Below are 16,960 nucleotides of genomic sequence, written 5' to 3'. Positions count from 1 at the left end.
AGTAGAGATACTGGGGTACAAAAGGAGCAAAATAAGACATTTTCATGTGAGAGATAGACGTGATCTCACTTCCTTGTTTAGCCTAATTAGTTTGCAGAGGGAAGGTTCTAAGGGTTTTGTTGGAAGTTGAAGGATTGAGATATCAGCCAATGTAAATCCGCTCCTGCCATGGGCTCCATTCCGGTCTCTTCATGAGACATTGCAAGAGACGGTTCGAAAGAGAAAGAGCCGGCTGGTAAACAAGATCTGTACATGGATGTTAAATAAGTTCTGAACACACATCCAACAGCACATTATGCCAAGCAGCCATATCTACATATCTATGAAAGTCAAGACAATAATTTTGACAAGGCTATGTTTCTCACTGCTCTACCCCAGCAGCCACTGACAGCCTGCTGTGCTTCCACAGGCCCCCTCAGTGACCCCCTCAGTGAACCCCTCAGTGACTGCTTCCTTCCAGTCCAGGTCCAGATCAGGAGCCCACACACAAGCCCCTTACTGTGCCTCTGTCTCAAAGGCCTGCTCTGGACAAGCATGGTCTACTATCTCATCAAAAACAACATTGACTTCTTAAACCTCTCCTCATAGGCCTGTGGGCCACAACCCAATGTGTGTCAATATACACCAATGGGCATTTGGCATTCATACCACCATCAACACATAGCAAGGCCTCAGTGAAATGTGTTATAATGAATATATGTGTATTTTCCATGTATGGTGTAATGTATTGGCTACCCTTCATGTAATATTACTGTGGTTGTCATAAACAATTCAGCTGTCTAATATCTCTAGATCTCCAGTCTTACTTGAATTTTCACAGCGCTAGAGAAAGACACAAATAAATGAAAACGCTAGAATGGTAATTTTTATTTAATCGATGTTTGTGATTTTGTGAAACCTGTGCTGGTTGAAAAATATGTTGATGTGGGGCATGGTCTTCAGACAATCGCATGGAATCTTTCGCTGTAAAGCCTTATTGAAATCTGACAACGCAGTTAGATTAACAAGAAGTTACGCTTTTAAATGATGTAAGACACTTGTATGTTCGTTAATATTTAATATTACGAATATTTATTTGAATTGCGAGCCCTCCAAATTCACCGGAAGTTGTCGGCTTGTGTTCCTCTAGTGGGACAGCTAGCTCTAATTAACTCTAAGCAAGTCAGTTAATTCCTTACGGATCATTGGGAAGCTAGCGTCCTACCTCGGTGAAATTGCAGAGCGCGCGAAATTCAAATGACAGAAATCGGAATATTAAACATTCATGAAAACTGAAGTGTCATACATAATTTATTAGCTTATCTTCTTGTTAATCCAGCCTCATTTCATCAGATTTCAAAAAGCATTTATGGCGAAAGCACACCATGCGATTTTCTGAGAACTGCGCCCCGCACACAAGAGCATAACATACATTTTCCAACCAAGCAGAGGCGTCATGAAAGTCAGAAATAGAGATAAATGAAATCACTTCCCTTTGACGATCTTCATCTGGTTGCAATCACAAGGGACCCAGTGTCACAGCTGGCTAAAGGACTGGACCAAGGTGCAGCATGGTAAGCGTACATTTGCTTTTTATTAAAAATGACGCCGACAAAACAAAGAACAAAACCAAACCATGAAGCTTTGGGCTTTGTGCCCTGAAAAAAGTTAACTTCCCACAAAACAGGTGGGGGAAAAGGGTACCTAAGTATTGTTCTCAATTAGAGACAACAATAGACAGCTGTCCCAGATTGAGAACCATACCAGCCCAAGACATAGAAATACAAAACATAGAAAAAAGGACATAGAATGCCCACCCTAGTCACACCCTGGCCTCTCTATGGCAGGCGCGTGACACCCAGGTACATAACAAATGGTCCTTTTGTTCGATAAAGTCCTTCTTTATATCTCAAAAAAGTATGTTTCATTGATGCGCTTGACTCAGTAATCCACCGGTTTCCATCATTCAAAATGCATACAAATGAATCCCGTAAGTTACCAATAAACTTCTTCCAAACATATCAAACAATGTTCCTAATCAATCATCAGGTACCCTAATATGTCAATAAACAATACAATTTAAGACAGAGAATACCGGAGACCATTGCCGGAGATAAAAAACGAAGTGCACGCCCTCACCGGAACACGCAACTGTAACGGCTTTCTTCCTGGGAAGGAGAGGCCGACCAAAACGCAGCGTTGTTTGAGTTCATGTTAATTTAATAAGGTAACTCAAACATGAACAGGATACAAAACAATAAACGTGAAAACCGAAACAGTCCTAACTGGTGCATAAAACACAAAGACAGGAAACAACCACCCACAAATCCCAACACAAAACAGGCTACCTAAATATGGTTCCCAATCAGAGACAATGACTAACAAATGCCTCTGATTGAGAACCATATCAGGCCAAACATAGAAATAGACAAACCAGACACACAACATAGAATGCCCACGCAGCTCACGTCCTGACCAACACTAAAACAAGGAAAACACACAAGAACTATGGTCAGAACGCGACAGAAACAAACACTACAGCCAAAATGGGAGCCAATTACTAATACTTCAAATTCTAGCTAATTTTTCAACTGAAACTCTTTCTAAAGACTGTTGACATCTATTGGAAGCCCTAGGAACTGCAATCTGAGAGGTCTTCCTTTTATATTCCCATTCCCAGCCATTGTATTCAGTGGTGAGCTCAAAAAATTAAATTCTGGATGGATTGTCCTCAGGTTTTCGCTTGCCATATTAGGTCTGTTATACTCACAGACATTATTGTATCAGTTTTGGAAACTTTAGAGTGCTTTCTATCTATATGCATATCCAAGCTTCTTGCATTGCCCAATGGGACTCCCAATGGGACTCATTGCCCAATGGGACTCCCAATCACAGCCAGATGTGATATAGCCTGGAATCAAACCAGGGACTGTAGTGACACCTCCTGCTCTGTAACGCAGGGCCTTAGACCGCTGCGCCTCTCAGGAGCCAAATAAACAACTGGCAAAGGTTGGCTACTTTGAAGAACCTCAAATATAAAATATATTGTTTAACACCTTTTTTGGTTACTACATGATTCCGTATGTGTAATTTCATAGTTTTGATGTCTTCAATATTATTCAAAAATGTAGAAAATATTAAAAATAAACAAAAAGCCTTGAATATGTAGTTGTGTCCAAACGTTTGACTGGTACAGTCTGTTGAAGTGTGTCAAATATGTTTGAAAACACTATGTTAAAAGCACTGTGTGGGCTTGTCCCTAGGATTACCAAAAGACAAAGAGCTGGATCAGTGGTTCACCATTCAGGGCCTTATTTGCGACCATCAGGTTACGTACCCGGGACAAACCATGAGCTAGACAAAAACCTTGTCTATGATGAGAGAGGGAGTTGGGATACTGACAGAGGCTGCACTTATCTATCCACTGCTTGCTCAAATTAGCAGCATAACCCAGCCTCTGTCACTATCCCACCTCCCTCTCTCATCCTGTACCCCGGGGACACAATAAACACTAGAACCACATCTCACTCGTTGAGAGGGAGTGTATGGGCAGTTCCAGCGTCTTACGAGGCACTTTCACCTCTATAAAAGAGGAACCCTTCTGTCTGCCCTCACAGACACAGCTGCCCTGCTGAAGGCTGGCATGGCACTGAGTACAGGAGTGGTTCTCCGGCTGTTTATTGTGGTGATCAGGGGTATGGCTGCTCCTGCACCAATCTGCTCTCTGCTGGGCCAACCCGCTCTGCCTCTCCTGTCTGCCGAGGGGGACATCAACATTGGGGCAGTGTTCCCTCTACATAGGAATGCCCTCTTCAAGGTCCATTCATTCACCTCCAGACCAGAGAAAACACCCTGTATCAGGTATGTGTTGAAAAAAACTGTTTGTGGGAACTTTTAGCTGTTAGGGAATATTTCTCATCAGGATAGATTTCTTTTTGTATCTCACTGAAATTAGGCACAGTGCTTAATAACACGATTGTAAATGATCTATGCATTTTTTGGGGGACGAAACAAGTATACACATTTTTTCTGTTATACTAAACACAATACTCAACTCATCTCGAAAGAGTATATCAGTTTTGGTGGTATATGTGATTGTGGCATATGCGATTCCTGGCATCAACTAGCTTATTTTTGGTTTGTTACCGCTGTCTAGTTTCAACCAACGTGAGTTCCAGTTTGCACAGACCCTGATCTTTGCCCTGGAGGAGATCAACAACAGCAGTGATCTGCTCCCAGGGCTGTCTCTGGGTTACCAGGTCTATGACTCCTGTAGCTCTGCCCCTCTGGCCATCCACTCAGCCCTGACCCTGATGAACAGCCCTGGGCCTGAGGACAGCCTGGGAGACCCTTCCTCCTGTTCCAGATCTCCAGCCGTGTTGGGTATTGTTGGGGAGTCAATCTCCACATCCACCATCGGAATATCATCCCTGGTCGGACCATTCAGCATCCCTGTGGTGAGACACCTTCTGGTTGTGGCTCTTTAGAGGTAGTTTCATCAATGTCAGCTATGTATGAAAGATCAATTCAAATCTTCCCGTTTCTTCCACACAGATCAGCCACTTTGCCACCTGTGCTTGTCTGAGTAACAAAAAAAAGTTCCCCTCCTTCTTCAGAACCATCCCCAGTGACTTCTACCAGAGCAGAGCCCTGGCAAAGCTGGTCAAACACTTTGGATGGAACTGGGTGGGAGTGGTGAACAGCAACAATGACTATGGAAACAACGGCATGGCCACATTCATGGAGGCAGCGTGGCATGAAGGTGTCTGTGTAGAGTACCAAGAGTCCATCCACCGCACAGACCCCAGAGAGAAGCTCCTGGAAGTCGTCAAGGTCATCCGGAGGGCCACAGCCAGGGTGGTGGTACTGTTCGTGGGCTTGGGGGACATCGTCCCCCTGATGAATGAGATGGCCCTGGAGGGAGACCCAGGGCTGCAGTGGGTGGGCAGCGAGGCCTGGATCACAGCCAGACTGCTGGCGGATAACAAGGCCTACGGCTTCCTGAGGGGAGCGGTTGGCTTTGCCATCAGGAATGCCAGGCTGGATGGTCTGGAGCAGTTCCTAGACAAGGTGCACCCCTCCCAGGTGCCAGACAACACCCTGCTCATGGAGTTCTGGGAGACTGTGTTCCAGTGCTCCTTCGAGGGGGGCAGCAGCAGGCTGTGCACAGGAGCAGAGAGCTTAGCAAAGCTGAACAACCAATACACTGACATGTCAGAGCTGAGAATACCCAATAAAGTATACACAGCTGTTTATGCGATTGCACACGCTCTGCACAATCTACTGACAGACTTAAAGAATGACACAGACAGCGGCAAAAGACCAGTCTACACACCACAGCAGGTGAGCAAGCTCCAGATACGACAAAACATAAATATCATATCTTATGTATCATTCCACTCTCTGTCTCTCCCTGCGTGTTTCCCTCTCTGTGGCTCTCTGTGTCTCTCTGTGTGTCTCTTTCTCTGTCTCTTTCTCTGTCTCTCTCTCTCTCTCTCTCTCTCTCTCTCTCTCTCTGTGTCTCTCTCCCTCTCCCTCTCCCCATGTTGTTGAGCAGGTGTTACAGTACCTGAAGGAGGTGAGGTTTAGAGTAAAGACAGGAGAGGAGATTTGGTTTGATGATAACGGAGATGTGGTGGCGTGCTACGACCTAGTGAACTGGCAGCAGGAGGAGGATGGGACCCTGCAGTTCCATGTTGTGGGGCTGTATGATTCCTCGATGCCCCCTGAACAGCGCATTACCTTCAACAAGGGAAAACTGGTCTGGGCAGGGGGCCAGGCAGAGGTAGGACTAAATACATGTTGAATATGTTGCAAAAGCATAGCACATGCAAACCTCAAACCACTGCAAATGTAAAACATGCATTCTATAATATTTACATAATCCACATAGTCTATCTCAATTCTCTTCTTTTGCATTGGTAATATAACTTCCATAAGTAGTGACATTAAAACATTTCTGCACGTTTATTTACATAAAATACACCAATATTCAGACATCTTGTATTTCTCTACAGGCACCTGCATCAGTGTGCAGTGAGAGCTGTCCCACAGGCACTCGTAAGGCTGTGCAGAAAGGAAAGCCTGTATGCTGTTATGACTGTGTACCATGTGCGGAGGGAGAGATCAGTAATATCACAGGTAATATATAATGCATTTAGGGCTACCTTCAATACTTGAAGTTCTGTCAATGCCCAACAAGACTAATAGATATCAAAAAACACATGATACAGTGACACACTGATTCATGGAAGGAATGACGTTCTAATCCTTTTACAGATTCTAACGGCTGTTATCAATGTGACTTGGAGTATTGGTCCAATGAAAAAAGGGACCTCTGTGTGTTGAAACCAGTTGAATTCCTCTCCTATGAAGAAATGATGGGCATAGTTCTGGTGTTTTTCTCCTTACTGGGGTCCGGTGTTACTACTCTGGTAGCTGTGGTGTTTTCAATTCATAAGGACACCCCCATCGTCAGAGCCAACAACTCTGAGCTGAGCTTCCTGCTGCTCTTCTTCTTGACTCTGTGTTTTCTGTGTTCTCTTACTTTCATTGGCCGGCCCTCTGAGTGGTCCTGTATGCTGCGTCACACAGCGTTTGGGATAACCTTTGTCCTCTGCATCTCTTGTGTTCTGGGGAAAACAATAGTGGTGTTGATGGCCTTCAGGGCTACACTTCCAGGCAGTAATATCATGAAATGGTTTGGTCCTCCACAGCAGAGACTCAGTGTTCTGGCTTTCACCCTCATACAGGTCCTGATCTGTGTACTTTGGTTAACAGTCTCCCCTCCTTTCCCCTACAAGAACATGAAGACCTATAAGGAAAAGGTCATTCTAGAGTGTGATGTGGGTTCTGCTATTGGTTTCTGGGCTGTGTTGGGGTATATAGGACTCCTGGCTGTCTTGTGCTTTGTGCTGGCTTTTCTGGCTCGAAAGCTGCCTGATAACTTCAACGAGGCCAAATTCATCACCTTCAGCATGCTCATATTCTGTGCAGTCTGGATAACCTTTCTCCCAGCTTATGTCAGCTCTCCTGGGAAGTTCACAGTAGCTGTGGAGATATTTGCTATTCTGGCCTCCAGTTTTGGTTTACTTTTCTGCATTTTTGCTCCTAAATGTTTCATCATATTGCTGAGGCCAGAGCAAAACACCAAGAAACATATGATGGGGAAGACATCCAATGATACACGATATTAAAGAAACATATTTTGGGAAAGGCGTCAACCAAAGCCCTTTAGGATGAATACTGACCATTGGCTTATTCAAAGTCCTTCTATAATAAACACAGTCACATCATATCTAAGTCAGTCTTGGCTTAACCTCATCCCCAGGCTCAATTGATACCAAAAAATAGAGCCTGGAAACACTGTGCAATGAAGTGTTACTTGAAAGGGGAAGGGTTCAAATCAAGTCAGGATGGAGAGAGCCTGCTACAGTTTGACTATGAAAACTGCAGAAAACCTCACAATGATCATATGACTTTTAGGAAGCCACAACTGTTTCTGAGTTGGGGCATATATCTTATTTTATTTATTTCACCTTTATTTAACCAGGTAGGCTAGTTGAGATGAAGTGCTCATTTACAAATGCGACCTGGCCTAGATAATGCAAAGCAGTGCGACACAGACAACAACACAGAGTTACACATGGAATAAACAAACATGGAGTCAATAATACAATACAGTGTGTGCAAATGAGGTAGGATAAGGGAGGTAAAGGCAATACATAGGCCATAGTGGAGAAATAATGACAATATAGCATTTAAACACTGGAGTGCTAGATGTGCAGATGATAAATGTGCAAAGGAGCAAAATATGAAGTTTACATGTGAGAACTACGTGCATTCTTCCTGATTTCCCGAACTCAGGTTCTAAGGGTTTTGTTGGACGGTGAAGGATTGAGATATCAGCCAATGTAAATCCGCTCCTGCCATGGGCTCCATTCCTGTCTCTTCATGAGACATTGTGAGAGACGGTTCGAAAGAGAAAGAGCCGGCTGGTGGACAAGATTTTTCATGGGTACATAGATGTTCAATAAGTACAAAAAGTCCTGAACAAACATCCAACAGCACATTATGCCAAGCAACCATATCTACATGGGTGTGGTTGCACATTATGAAAGTCAAGACAATAATGAAGCAGAAAGAAAATGTATTATTTTGACTATGTTTCTCACTGCTCTACCCCAGCGGCCACTGACAGCCTGCTGTGCTTCCTCAGGCCCCCTCAGTGACCCCCTCAGTGACCCCCTCAGTGACTGCTGCTGTCAAGTCCAGGTCCAGATCAGGAGCCCACACACAAGCCCCTTACTGAGCCTCTGTCTCACAGGCCTGCTCTGGACAAGCATGGTCTACTATCTCATCAAAAACAACATTGACTTCTTAAACCTCTCCTCATAGGCCTGTGGGCCACAACCCAATGTGTGTCATTACACCAATGGGCATGTGGCATTCATACCACCATCAACACATAGCAAGGCCTCAGTGAAATGTCTTATAATGAATATATGTGTATTTTCCATGTATGGTGTAATGTATTGGCTACCCTTCATGTAATGTTACAGTGGTTGTAATAAACAATTCAGCTGTCTAACACATCTGGATCTCCAGTCTTATTTTAATTATCACAACGCTAGAGAAAGACACAAATAAATGAAAACACTAGAGTGGTCATTTTCTATGAATTGTGTGACTCGCTTCAGCTGGCCAAATGTATGTAGTAGTGGTAGAAAGAATAGTAATAGTAATTCAAATCAAATCAAATTTTAGTCACACGCGCTGAATTCAACTGGTCTGGACTTTACGGTGAAATGCTTACTTTCAAGCCCCAAACCAACAATTCAATTCTAAGAAATATGGATAAGAATAAGAAATAAAATTAACAAGTAATTAAAGAGCAGCAGTAAAATAACAGTAGTGAGACTATATACAGGGGGGGGTACCAGTATAGAGTCAACGTGCGGGTGCACCGTTAGTTGAGCTAATATGTACATGTAGGTAGAGTTATTAAAGTGACTATGCATAGATGATAACAGACAGTAGCAGCGGTGGAAAATAAGGGTTCTCCTATGGAGTAGGTCAAAGAACAATTTTGGAACACCTGGGAACGGGAGGAGGAGAAGGAGGAGAAGTAGATGTAGTAGCTGTAGGCCTAGTGGTAGTAGTAGTGGTAGTAGTAGTGGTAGCAGTACTAGCAGTAGTAGGCCTAATATTAGTAGTAGTGGTAGTAGCCTTAGTGGTATTAGTTGTAGTAGTGTTAGTAGCCCTAGTGGTAGTATAGTTAGTAGTGGTAGTAGGCCTAGTGGTAGTAGTAGTAGTGGTGGTAGCCCTAATCGTAGTAGTGGTAGTAGGTCTAGTGGTAGTAATAGTGGTAGTAGTGGTAGTAGGAATAGTAGTGGTGGTAGCCCTAGTGGTAGTAGTGGTTTAGGCCTAGTGGTAGCAGTAGTAGTGGTAGTAGGCCTAGTGGTAGTAGTAGTAGTAGTAGTAGTGGTAGCGGACCTAGTGGTAGTAGTAGTAGTGGTAGTAGCCCTAGTGGTAGTAGTGGTAGTAGGCCTAGTAGCAGCAGTAGTGGTAGTAGTAGTGTTAGTAGGCCTAGTGGTAGTAGTAGTAGTGGTAGTTGCCCTAGTGGTAGTAGTGGTAGTAGTAGTGGTAGTTGGCCTAGTAGTAGTGGTAGTAGTATCCCTAGTGGTAGTAGTGGTAGTAGGCCTAGTAGTAGTAGTAGTAGTGTTAGTAGTAGTAGTGGTAGTAGCACTAGTGGTAGTAGTGGTAATAGGCCTAGTAGTAGTAGTAGTGGTAGTGGGCCTAGCAGTAGTAGTAGTAGTGGTAGTGGTAGTAGTAGTGGTAGTGGGCCTAGTAGTAGTAGTAGTAGTAGTAGTAGTGGTAGTAGTAGTAGTGGTAGTAGCCCTAGCTGTAGTAGTGGTAGTAGGCCTAGTAGTAGTAGTAGTAGTAGTAGCCCTAGTGGTAGTATCCCTAGTGGTAGTAACCCTAGTGGTAGTAGTAGTAGTAGTGGTAGTATTGGAGTGGTAGTAGCCCTAGTGGTAGTAGTAGTAGTAGGCCTAGTAGTAGTAGTAGTAGTGGTAGCGGTAGTATGCCTAGTAGTAGTAGTAGTGGTAGTAGGCCTAGTGGTAGTAGTAGTACTTGTGGTAGTATTAGTAGTAGTACTAGTGATAGTGGTAGTGGTAGAAGTAGTAGTGGTAGTAGGCCTAGTCGTAGTAGTAGTAGTTTTAGTGGTAGTAGTAGTAGTAGTCGTAGTAGTCATAGTGGTAGTAAAGGTAGTAGGCCTAGTGGTCGTGGTAGTAGTAGTGGTAGTAGGCCTAGTGGTAGTAGTAATAGTAGTGGTAATAGCTATAGTGGTAGTGGTTTAGGCCTAGTGGTAGTTGTGGTAGCAGGTCTAGTGATAGTAGTAGTGGTAGTAGGCCTAGTGGTAGTAGTAGTAGTAGTGGTAGTATCCATAGTGGTATTGTTTGTAGTTGTAGTATTTGAAGTAGTAGTGGTAGTGCTGGTAGTAGTTGTAGTATTAGGCCTAGTGGTATTAGTAGTAGTTGTGATAGTCGTTGTGGTAGTAGACCTAGTTGTAGTAGTAGTTGTGGTAGTAGCCCTAGTGGTAGTAGCCCTAGTGGTATTAGTAGTTGTGGTGGTAGTAGTAGTTGCAGTATTAGCCCTACTGGTAGTAGCCCTAGTGGTAGTAGTAGTTGTGGTAGTAGCCCCAGTGGAAGTAGCCCTAGGTGTAGTTGCCCTAGTGGTAGTAGCCCTAGTGGTAGTTGTGGTGGTAGGCCTAGTGGTGGTAGTAGAAGTTGTGGTAGTAGCCGTAGTGGTAGTAGCCCTAGTGGTAGTAGCCCTAGTAGTAGTAGCCCTAGTAGTAGTTGTGGTAGTAGGCCTAGTGGTGGTAGTGGAAGTTGTGGTAGTAGGCCTAGTGGTGGTAGTTGTAGTAAGCCTAGTGGTAGTTTACCTAGTGGTAGTAGTAGTTTTAGTAGTAGTGTAAATTGTAGTTGTGGTAGTAGGGCAAGTGGAATTAGTAGTTGTGGTAGTATACCTAGTGGTGGTAGTGGTAGTAGGCTTTGTGGTAGTTTACCTAGTGGTAGTAGTAGTTGTTGTAGTAGTGGTAGTAGTAGGTATGGTAGTAGGGCAAGTGGAATTAGTAGTTGTGGTAGTATACCTAGTTGAAGTAGTAGAGGTAGTAGTAGTTGTGGTAGTAGACCTAGTAGTAGTAGTAATAGTAGAGGTAGTTGGCCTGGTGGTAGTAGACCTAGTGGTAGTAGTGGTAGTATGCTTTGTGGTAGTAGACCTAGTGGTAGTAGTAATAGTAGAGATAGTTGGCCTAGTGGTAGTAGACCTAGTGGTAGTAGTAATAGTAGAGGTCGTTGGCCTAGTGGTAGTAGTACTGGTAGTGGTAGTTGGCCTAGTGGTAGTAGACCTAGTGGTAGTAGTGGTAGTATGCTTTGTGGTAGTAGACCTAGTGGTAGTAGTAATAGTAGAGATAGTTGGCCTAGTGGTAGTAGACCTAGTGGTAGTAGTAATAGTAGAGATAGTTGGCCTAGTGGTAGTATACCTAGTTGAAGTAGTAGAGGTAGTAGTAGTTGTGGTAGTAGACCTAGTAGTAGTAGTAATAGTAGAGGTAGTTGACCTAGTGGTAGTTGTGGTAGTATGCTTTGTGGTAGTAGACCTAGTGGTAGTAGTAATAGTAGAGGTCGTTGGCCTAGTGGTAGTAGACCTAGTGGTAGTAGTGGTAGTATGCTTTGTGGTAGTAGACCTGGTGGTAGTAGTAATAGTAGAGATAGTTGGCCTAGTGGTAGTAGACCTAGTGGTAGTAGTGGTAGTATGCTTTGTGGTAGTAGACCTAGTGGTAGTAGTAATAGTAGAGATAGTTGGCCTAGTGGTAGTAGACCTAGTGGTAGTAGTAAAAGTAGAGGTCGTTGGCCTAGTGGTAGTAGTACTGGTAGTGGTTTTAGGCCTAGTGGTAGTAGACCTAGTGGTAGTATTAATAGTAGTGGTAGTTATGGTGGTAGTAGGCCTATAGTGGTATTAGTTGTATTAGTGGTAGTGGTAGTATTTGTAGTTGTAGTAGTCCTAGTGGTAGTAGTAGCAGTTGTAGTAGTGGACACAGGTCTGGTGGTAGTAGAGGTAGTGGTTGTAGGCCTAGTGGAATTAGTAGTAGTAGTGGTAGTAGGCCTAGTAGTAGTAGTAGTGGTATTAGTTCTAGTAGTAGTAGTGGTAGTAGTTGTAGTAGTACTGGTAGTAGACATGGTGGTAGTGGAGTTAGTTGTGGTAGTAGGCCTAGTGGTGGTAGTAGTAGTGGTTGTAGTAGTAGTGGTAGTAGTAGATGTTGTAGTAGCCCTAGTGATATTAGTTGTAGTTGTGGTAGTAGGACTAGTTGTAGTGTTAGTAATTGTGGTAATAGGCCTAGTGGTATTAGTAGAATTAGTGGAAGTGGTAGTATTTGTTGTGGTAATAGGCATAGTGGTAGTAGTGGTAGTAAGCCTAGTGGTAGTAGGCCTAGTGGTAGTAGGCCTAGTGGTATAAGTAGTAGTTGTGGTAGTAGGCATAGTGTTAATAGTAGTAGCTGTGGTTGTGGTATTTGCCTAGTTGTGGTAGTTGTAGTGGTAGTTGGCCAAGTGGTAGTGGTAGTAGTAGTAGTAGGCCTAGTGGTAGCATTAGTAGTGGTAGTTTGCATAGTTGTTGTAGTAGTAGTGGTAGTTGTAGTGGTAGTAGGCCTAGTGATAGTAGTGGTAGTAGACCTAGTGCTAGTTGACCTAGTAGTAGTAGGCTTGGAAGTAGTAGGCCTGGTGGTAGTAGGCCTAGTGGTAGTAGTGGTAGTAGACCTAGTGCTAGTTGACCTAGCGCTAGTTGACCTAGTAGTAGTAGGACTAGTAGTAGTAGGCCTAGTGGTAGTAGTGGTAGTAGACCTAGTGCTAGTTGACCTAGTGGTAGTAGTTGTTGTGGTAGTAGGCCTAGTGGTAGTTGGCCTAATGGTAGAAGTGGTAGTGGACCTAGTGGAAGTAGGCCTAGTTGTAGTAGTGGAACCCGAAGGAGGATGGCGGTGTGGAGTGAGTTACTGTGGGTCTCTATGATGCCTCGTTACCTGCAGACAGGCAACATACTATCAACAACAGCTCCTTAGAATGGACACAGAATTTTGTAAATGCATGCTAGGTGTTGTCGGCTGTCATTTATAACAGTATACAGTGTAAATGATTGTGTCACATTGGTCCCTAATGTAAACAACCCGTTAATCATTGCAGGTGCCACTGGATATAGGACTCCTGGCTGTCTTGTGCTTTATGCTGCTTTTCTGGCTCGAAAGCTGCCTGATAACTTCAGTGAGGCCAAATTCATCACCTTCAGCATGCTCATATTCTGTGCATTCTGGATCCCCTTTATCCCAGCTTGTCTCAGCTCTCCTGGGAAGTTCACTATAGCTGTGGAGATATTTGCTATTCTGGCCTCCAGTTTTGGTTACTGTTCTACGTATTTGCTCCTAAATGTTTCATTATATTTCTGAGGCCGGAGCAAAACACCAAGAAACATATCATGGGGAAGACAACATTATAATGTTTTTAACATATTTTAGAAAATGCCTACTATCTGAGACAGTATTTCTCAAATGTTCTGTAATTATCTATGAGGACAACAGCTGCTGCATGTTTCCACCTTAATAAACAAATGTCACTTGTGTGTTTTTAGTGTTGTGTACATTTAAATACATCACATTCAACAAGAGAATTGATTATTACCTTTGGTCAAATAATGGATTTTCAAACATGAACATGAGGACGTTGTCGAAGATGGTCAGGCTATCTCAAGATGTTAAAGTGTAAACAAAATCACAGGGCAGGATGACAAACAGACAGACAGACAAACAGGAAGACAGACTACCTGCTGCAGACATGCAGGACCTTAAACAAACACACACACACACCAACAAACACACACACACACAGTAGGATGACTCTCTACAGGTACAGAGGAGCTGCTGCTAATACCACATAGTTCAGCCCCAGTGGAGGCAACACCTCAAGGCCCCTATCTCATCCTCTAACACAACAATAACAATATCATATACAGATACCGTCAAATATTGGCCATCTTTGCATGATTCACTATTTATTCTAAAGTAAGTTGCAGTTGAAATGGAAAGATTTGGTGTTTACATTTGATTTAAAAGTGCACAGGACCAACAGCAAAGGACCTTGTGAAGAGGCTGGAGGAAACAGGTACAAAAGTATCTATACTCACAGTAAAACGAGTCCTCTATCGACATAACCTGAAAGGCCGCTCAGCCACTGCTCCACAACCGCCATAAAAAAAGCCAGACTACGGTTTGCAACTGCACATGGGACAAAGATTGTACTTTTTGGAGAAATGTCCTCTGGTCTGATGAAACAGAAATATAACTTTTTGGCCATAATGACTATCGTTATGTTTGGAGGAAAAAAGGGGAGGCTTGCAAGCCGAAGAACACCATCCCAACCGTGAAGCACGGGGTGGCAGCATCATGTTGTTGGGGTGCTTTGCTGCGGGAGGGACCGGTGCACTTCAAAAAATAGATGGCATCATGAGGTAGGAAAATGATGTGGATATATTGAAGCAACATCTCAAGACATCAGTCAGAAAGTTAAAGCTGGGTTGTAAATGGGAATGTGTTGAAAGAAATAAAAGCTGAATAAATCATTCCCTCTACTATTATTCTGACATTTCACTTTCAGAAAAAAGTGGTGATCCTAACTGATAGAAGACAGGGAATTGTGAAAAAAATTAGTTTAAATGTATTTTGCTAGGTGTATGTAAACTTCAGACTTCACCTGTACCTTAGCAGTCAAAAGTTTGGACACACCTACTCATTTAAGGGTTTTTATTTATTTTTTACTATTTTCTACATTGTAGAATAATAGTGAAGGCATCAAAACTATGAAGTAACACATTTAGAATCATGTAGTAACTAAAAAAAGTGTTAAAAAAATCTAAATATATTTTATATTTGTGATTCTTCAAAATAGCCACCCTTTGCCTTGATGACAGCTTTGAACACTGTTGGTATTCTCTCAACCAGCTTCATGAAGTAGTCACCTGGAATGCATTTTAATTAACATGTTTTCCTTGTTAAAATTGTATTGTGGAATTGATTTCCTTCTTTATGCATTTGAGACAATCAGTTAAATCGTGACAAGGTAGGGGTGGAATACAGAAGATAGCCCTAGACCAAGTCCATATCATGACAAGAACAGCTCAAATAAGCAAAGAGAACAACAGTCCATAATTACTTTAAGACATTCATTTTAGTCAATACGGAACATTTGCAACAACCATCAAGCGCAATGATGAAAATGGCTCTCATGAGGCCCACCACAGGAAAGGAAGACCCAGAGTTACCTCTGCTGCAGAGGATAAGTTGTTGGGGATTAATCAGAATTAGTTGGGTAACATAGAGAGGATGTTTTATTTTCATGATATGCTTATGAGTTATTTCTCATAAGAATGTATTTTGTTGTACTATGGTGGTGGCCATTGGCAGTTATCTGTTCTCTGTCAGGACTAAGTTGCTTGGGCCGCAGAGAGGGGAGAGGTCAAGGTGTCATCATGTGTAAACATATATTTTAAACCATGTGAAGAGATGATTAATGGGAAACCAATTATATTTTGCTCTACTGTGTCTGTGTGCCAGTCACTCCCTACTTTTCCCATCGGGGAGAGGAGGATGGCAGTGTCTGGAATCATTCTATGCTCCCTCTCTTGTTGCCCCTATCTTGACCTAGAGCCTCACGTTCCTCTCCGTGAGTTTGTCCAGGATTGGTTGTATTTAGAATTGGTTGTATCTAAATGACAATTGGATATATATCATAGGGTGGGGGTAATGTCTTGGTACCATTTTGTACCAAGGACGAGATAAGAGCTTTGTTTAGGAGACCAAACTGAACGATAATTTATAGCCAACTCTGTCTGGCTAGGGGATATTCCTCTCTGAAGTAAAGTCTTTCTTTGTGTAAGTTCCTAAGACCTGTGGTTTGTCATGTCGTCTAGGGGGGGTGGATCTTTGCTATAAAGGATCCCACTTGCCATTATGTTGACCACTCTCAACTTTTCATTAGAGATACTGAACTGTTGAAAGTCAAAATGCTATTGCAAAAGCTTAATTATTATTAAAAGTGAAGATTAAGCATAACTCTGACTGGTGTGTGATTTGCTCTCTCATCATTTGGTAATTAAGGAAATGTCCACGACATTTGGCGATGGGGATGGGATGTGAATCTTCACTCGGTGACCGCTCCTGACGACCTAGGTAATCGTGCACAAGGGATCCCTCAAACTCGGGATCTCAGGGAGACCACACTTCGGGAACGGAGCAGATGGACCAACCTAAGATCGGAGAGGCAGCGAGCCGAGTGGATACCACATCCCGAACATAGTAAAAAAAAGAAGAAAAAAAAGAGGTGAGATGAGCAAACCACACTTGAAGTTGAGTTGGATAGGACTTAGAGCTTGTAGAAGCCCTAGTGGAAGAAGGACCTCATTCTGTGTGTCTGTGTGATTGTCTAAGTGACCCTCAGAGGTGGTGAATTCCAATTATTTTAAATGTGCTAGCCAGGTATGCCCTGGGTTACTCTGTGTGAGTATTTTGTAGGAGCGTTCTGTGTGGGCGTGGTAGGTTGACTCTGTGTGGGTTACCTTTTTATGTTCTGATGTTCTGTGTGGGCATCTGACAAATCCTGTGTGGGTGATCAGTAAAATTCTGTATGAAGTACTTAAGGAATTCCTGTTGTAACTGTTTTCTCTCCCTGTGTGTGTGTGTGTGTGTGTGTGTGAGAGTGGGAGTGAGATTGTGTGTGTGTGGTGAGACTAAGGAGCCATGGGCGCGCGCGAGTGCAAAGAACCAGGCATTCCGGACCCTCCTACTGGAGCCTTGAAGGTTATGGTAGATAAATGGGGTAGGGATATTCTGGAACAGGTACTTCTATGGCATAGAGAGGGTGGTTTTCCTTTGACAGGGACA

General features: G+C 43.2%; 1 protein-coding gene across 1 annotated transcript; it reads left to right on the top strand.

The window, feature by feature from the left end:
- The first annotated feature begins 3,676 nt into the window (after window positions 1–3,676).
- Window positions 3,677–7,175, top strand: LOC139385481 (extracellular calcium-sensing receptor-like). The gene is made up of 6 exons (XM_071130553.1): window positions 3,677–3,840; window positions 4,136–4,436; window positions 4,534–5,322; window positions 5,537–5,764; window positions 5,997–6,120; window positions 6,259–7,175. The coding sequence occupies exons 1-6, from the start codon at window positions 3,677–3,679 to the stop codon at window positions 7,173–7,175; spliced, it is 2,523 nt and encodes an 840-aa protein (XP_070986654.1).
- Window positions 7,176–16,960: the final 9,785 nt, after the last annotated feature.

Source organism: Oncorhynchus clarkii, chromosome 27, assembly GCF_045791955.1.
Source record: "Oncorhynchus clarkii lewisi isolate Uvic-CL-2024 chromosome 27, UVic_Ocla_1.0, whole genome shotgun sequence".
NCBI lineage: Eukaryota > Metazoa > Chordata > Actinopteri > Salmoniformes > Salmonidae > Oncorhynchus > Oncorhynchus clarkii.
The sequence above is the reverse complement of the archived record's forward strand: the minus strand, read 5'-3'. Positions and strand labels throughout refer to the sequence as shown.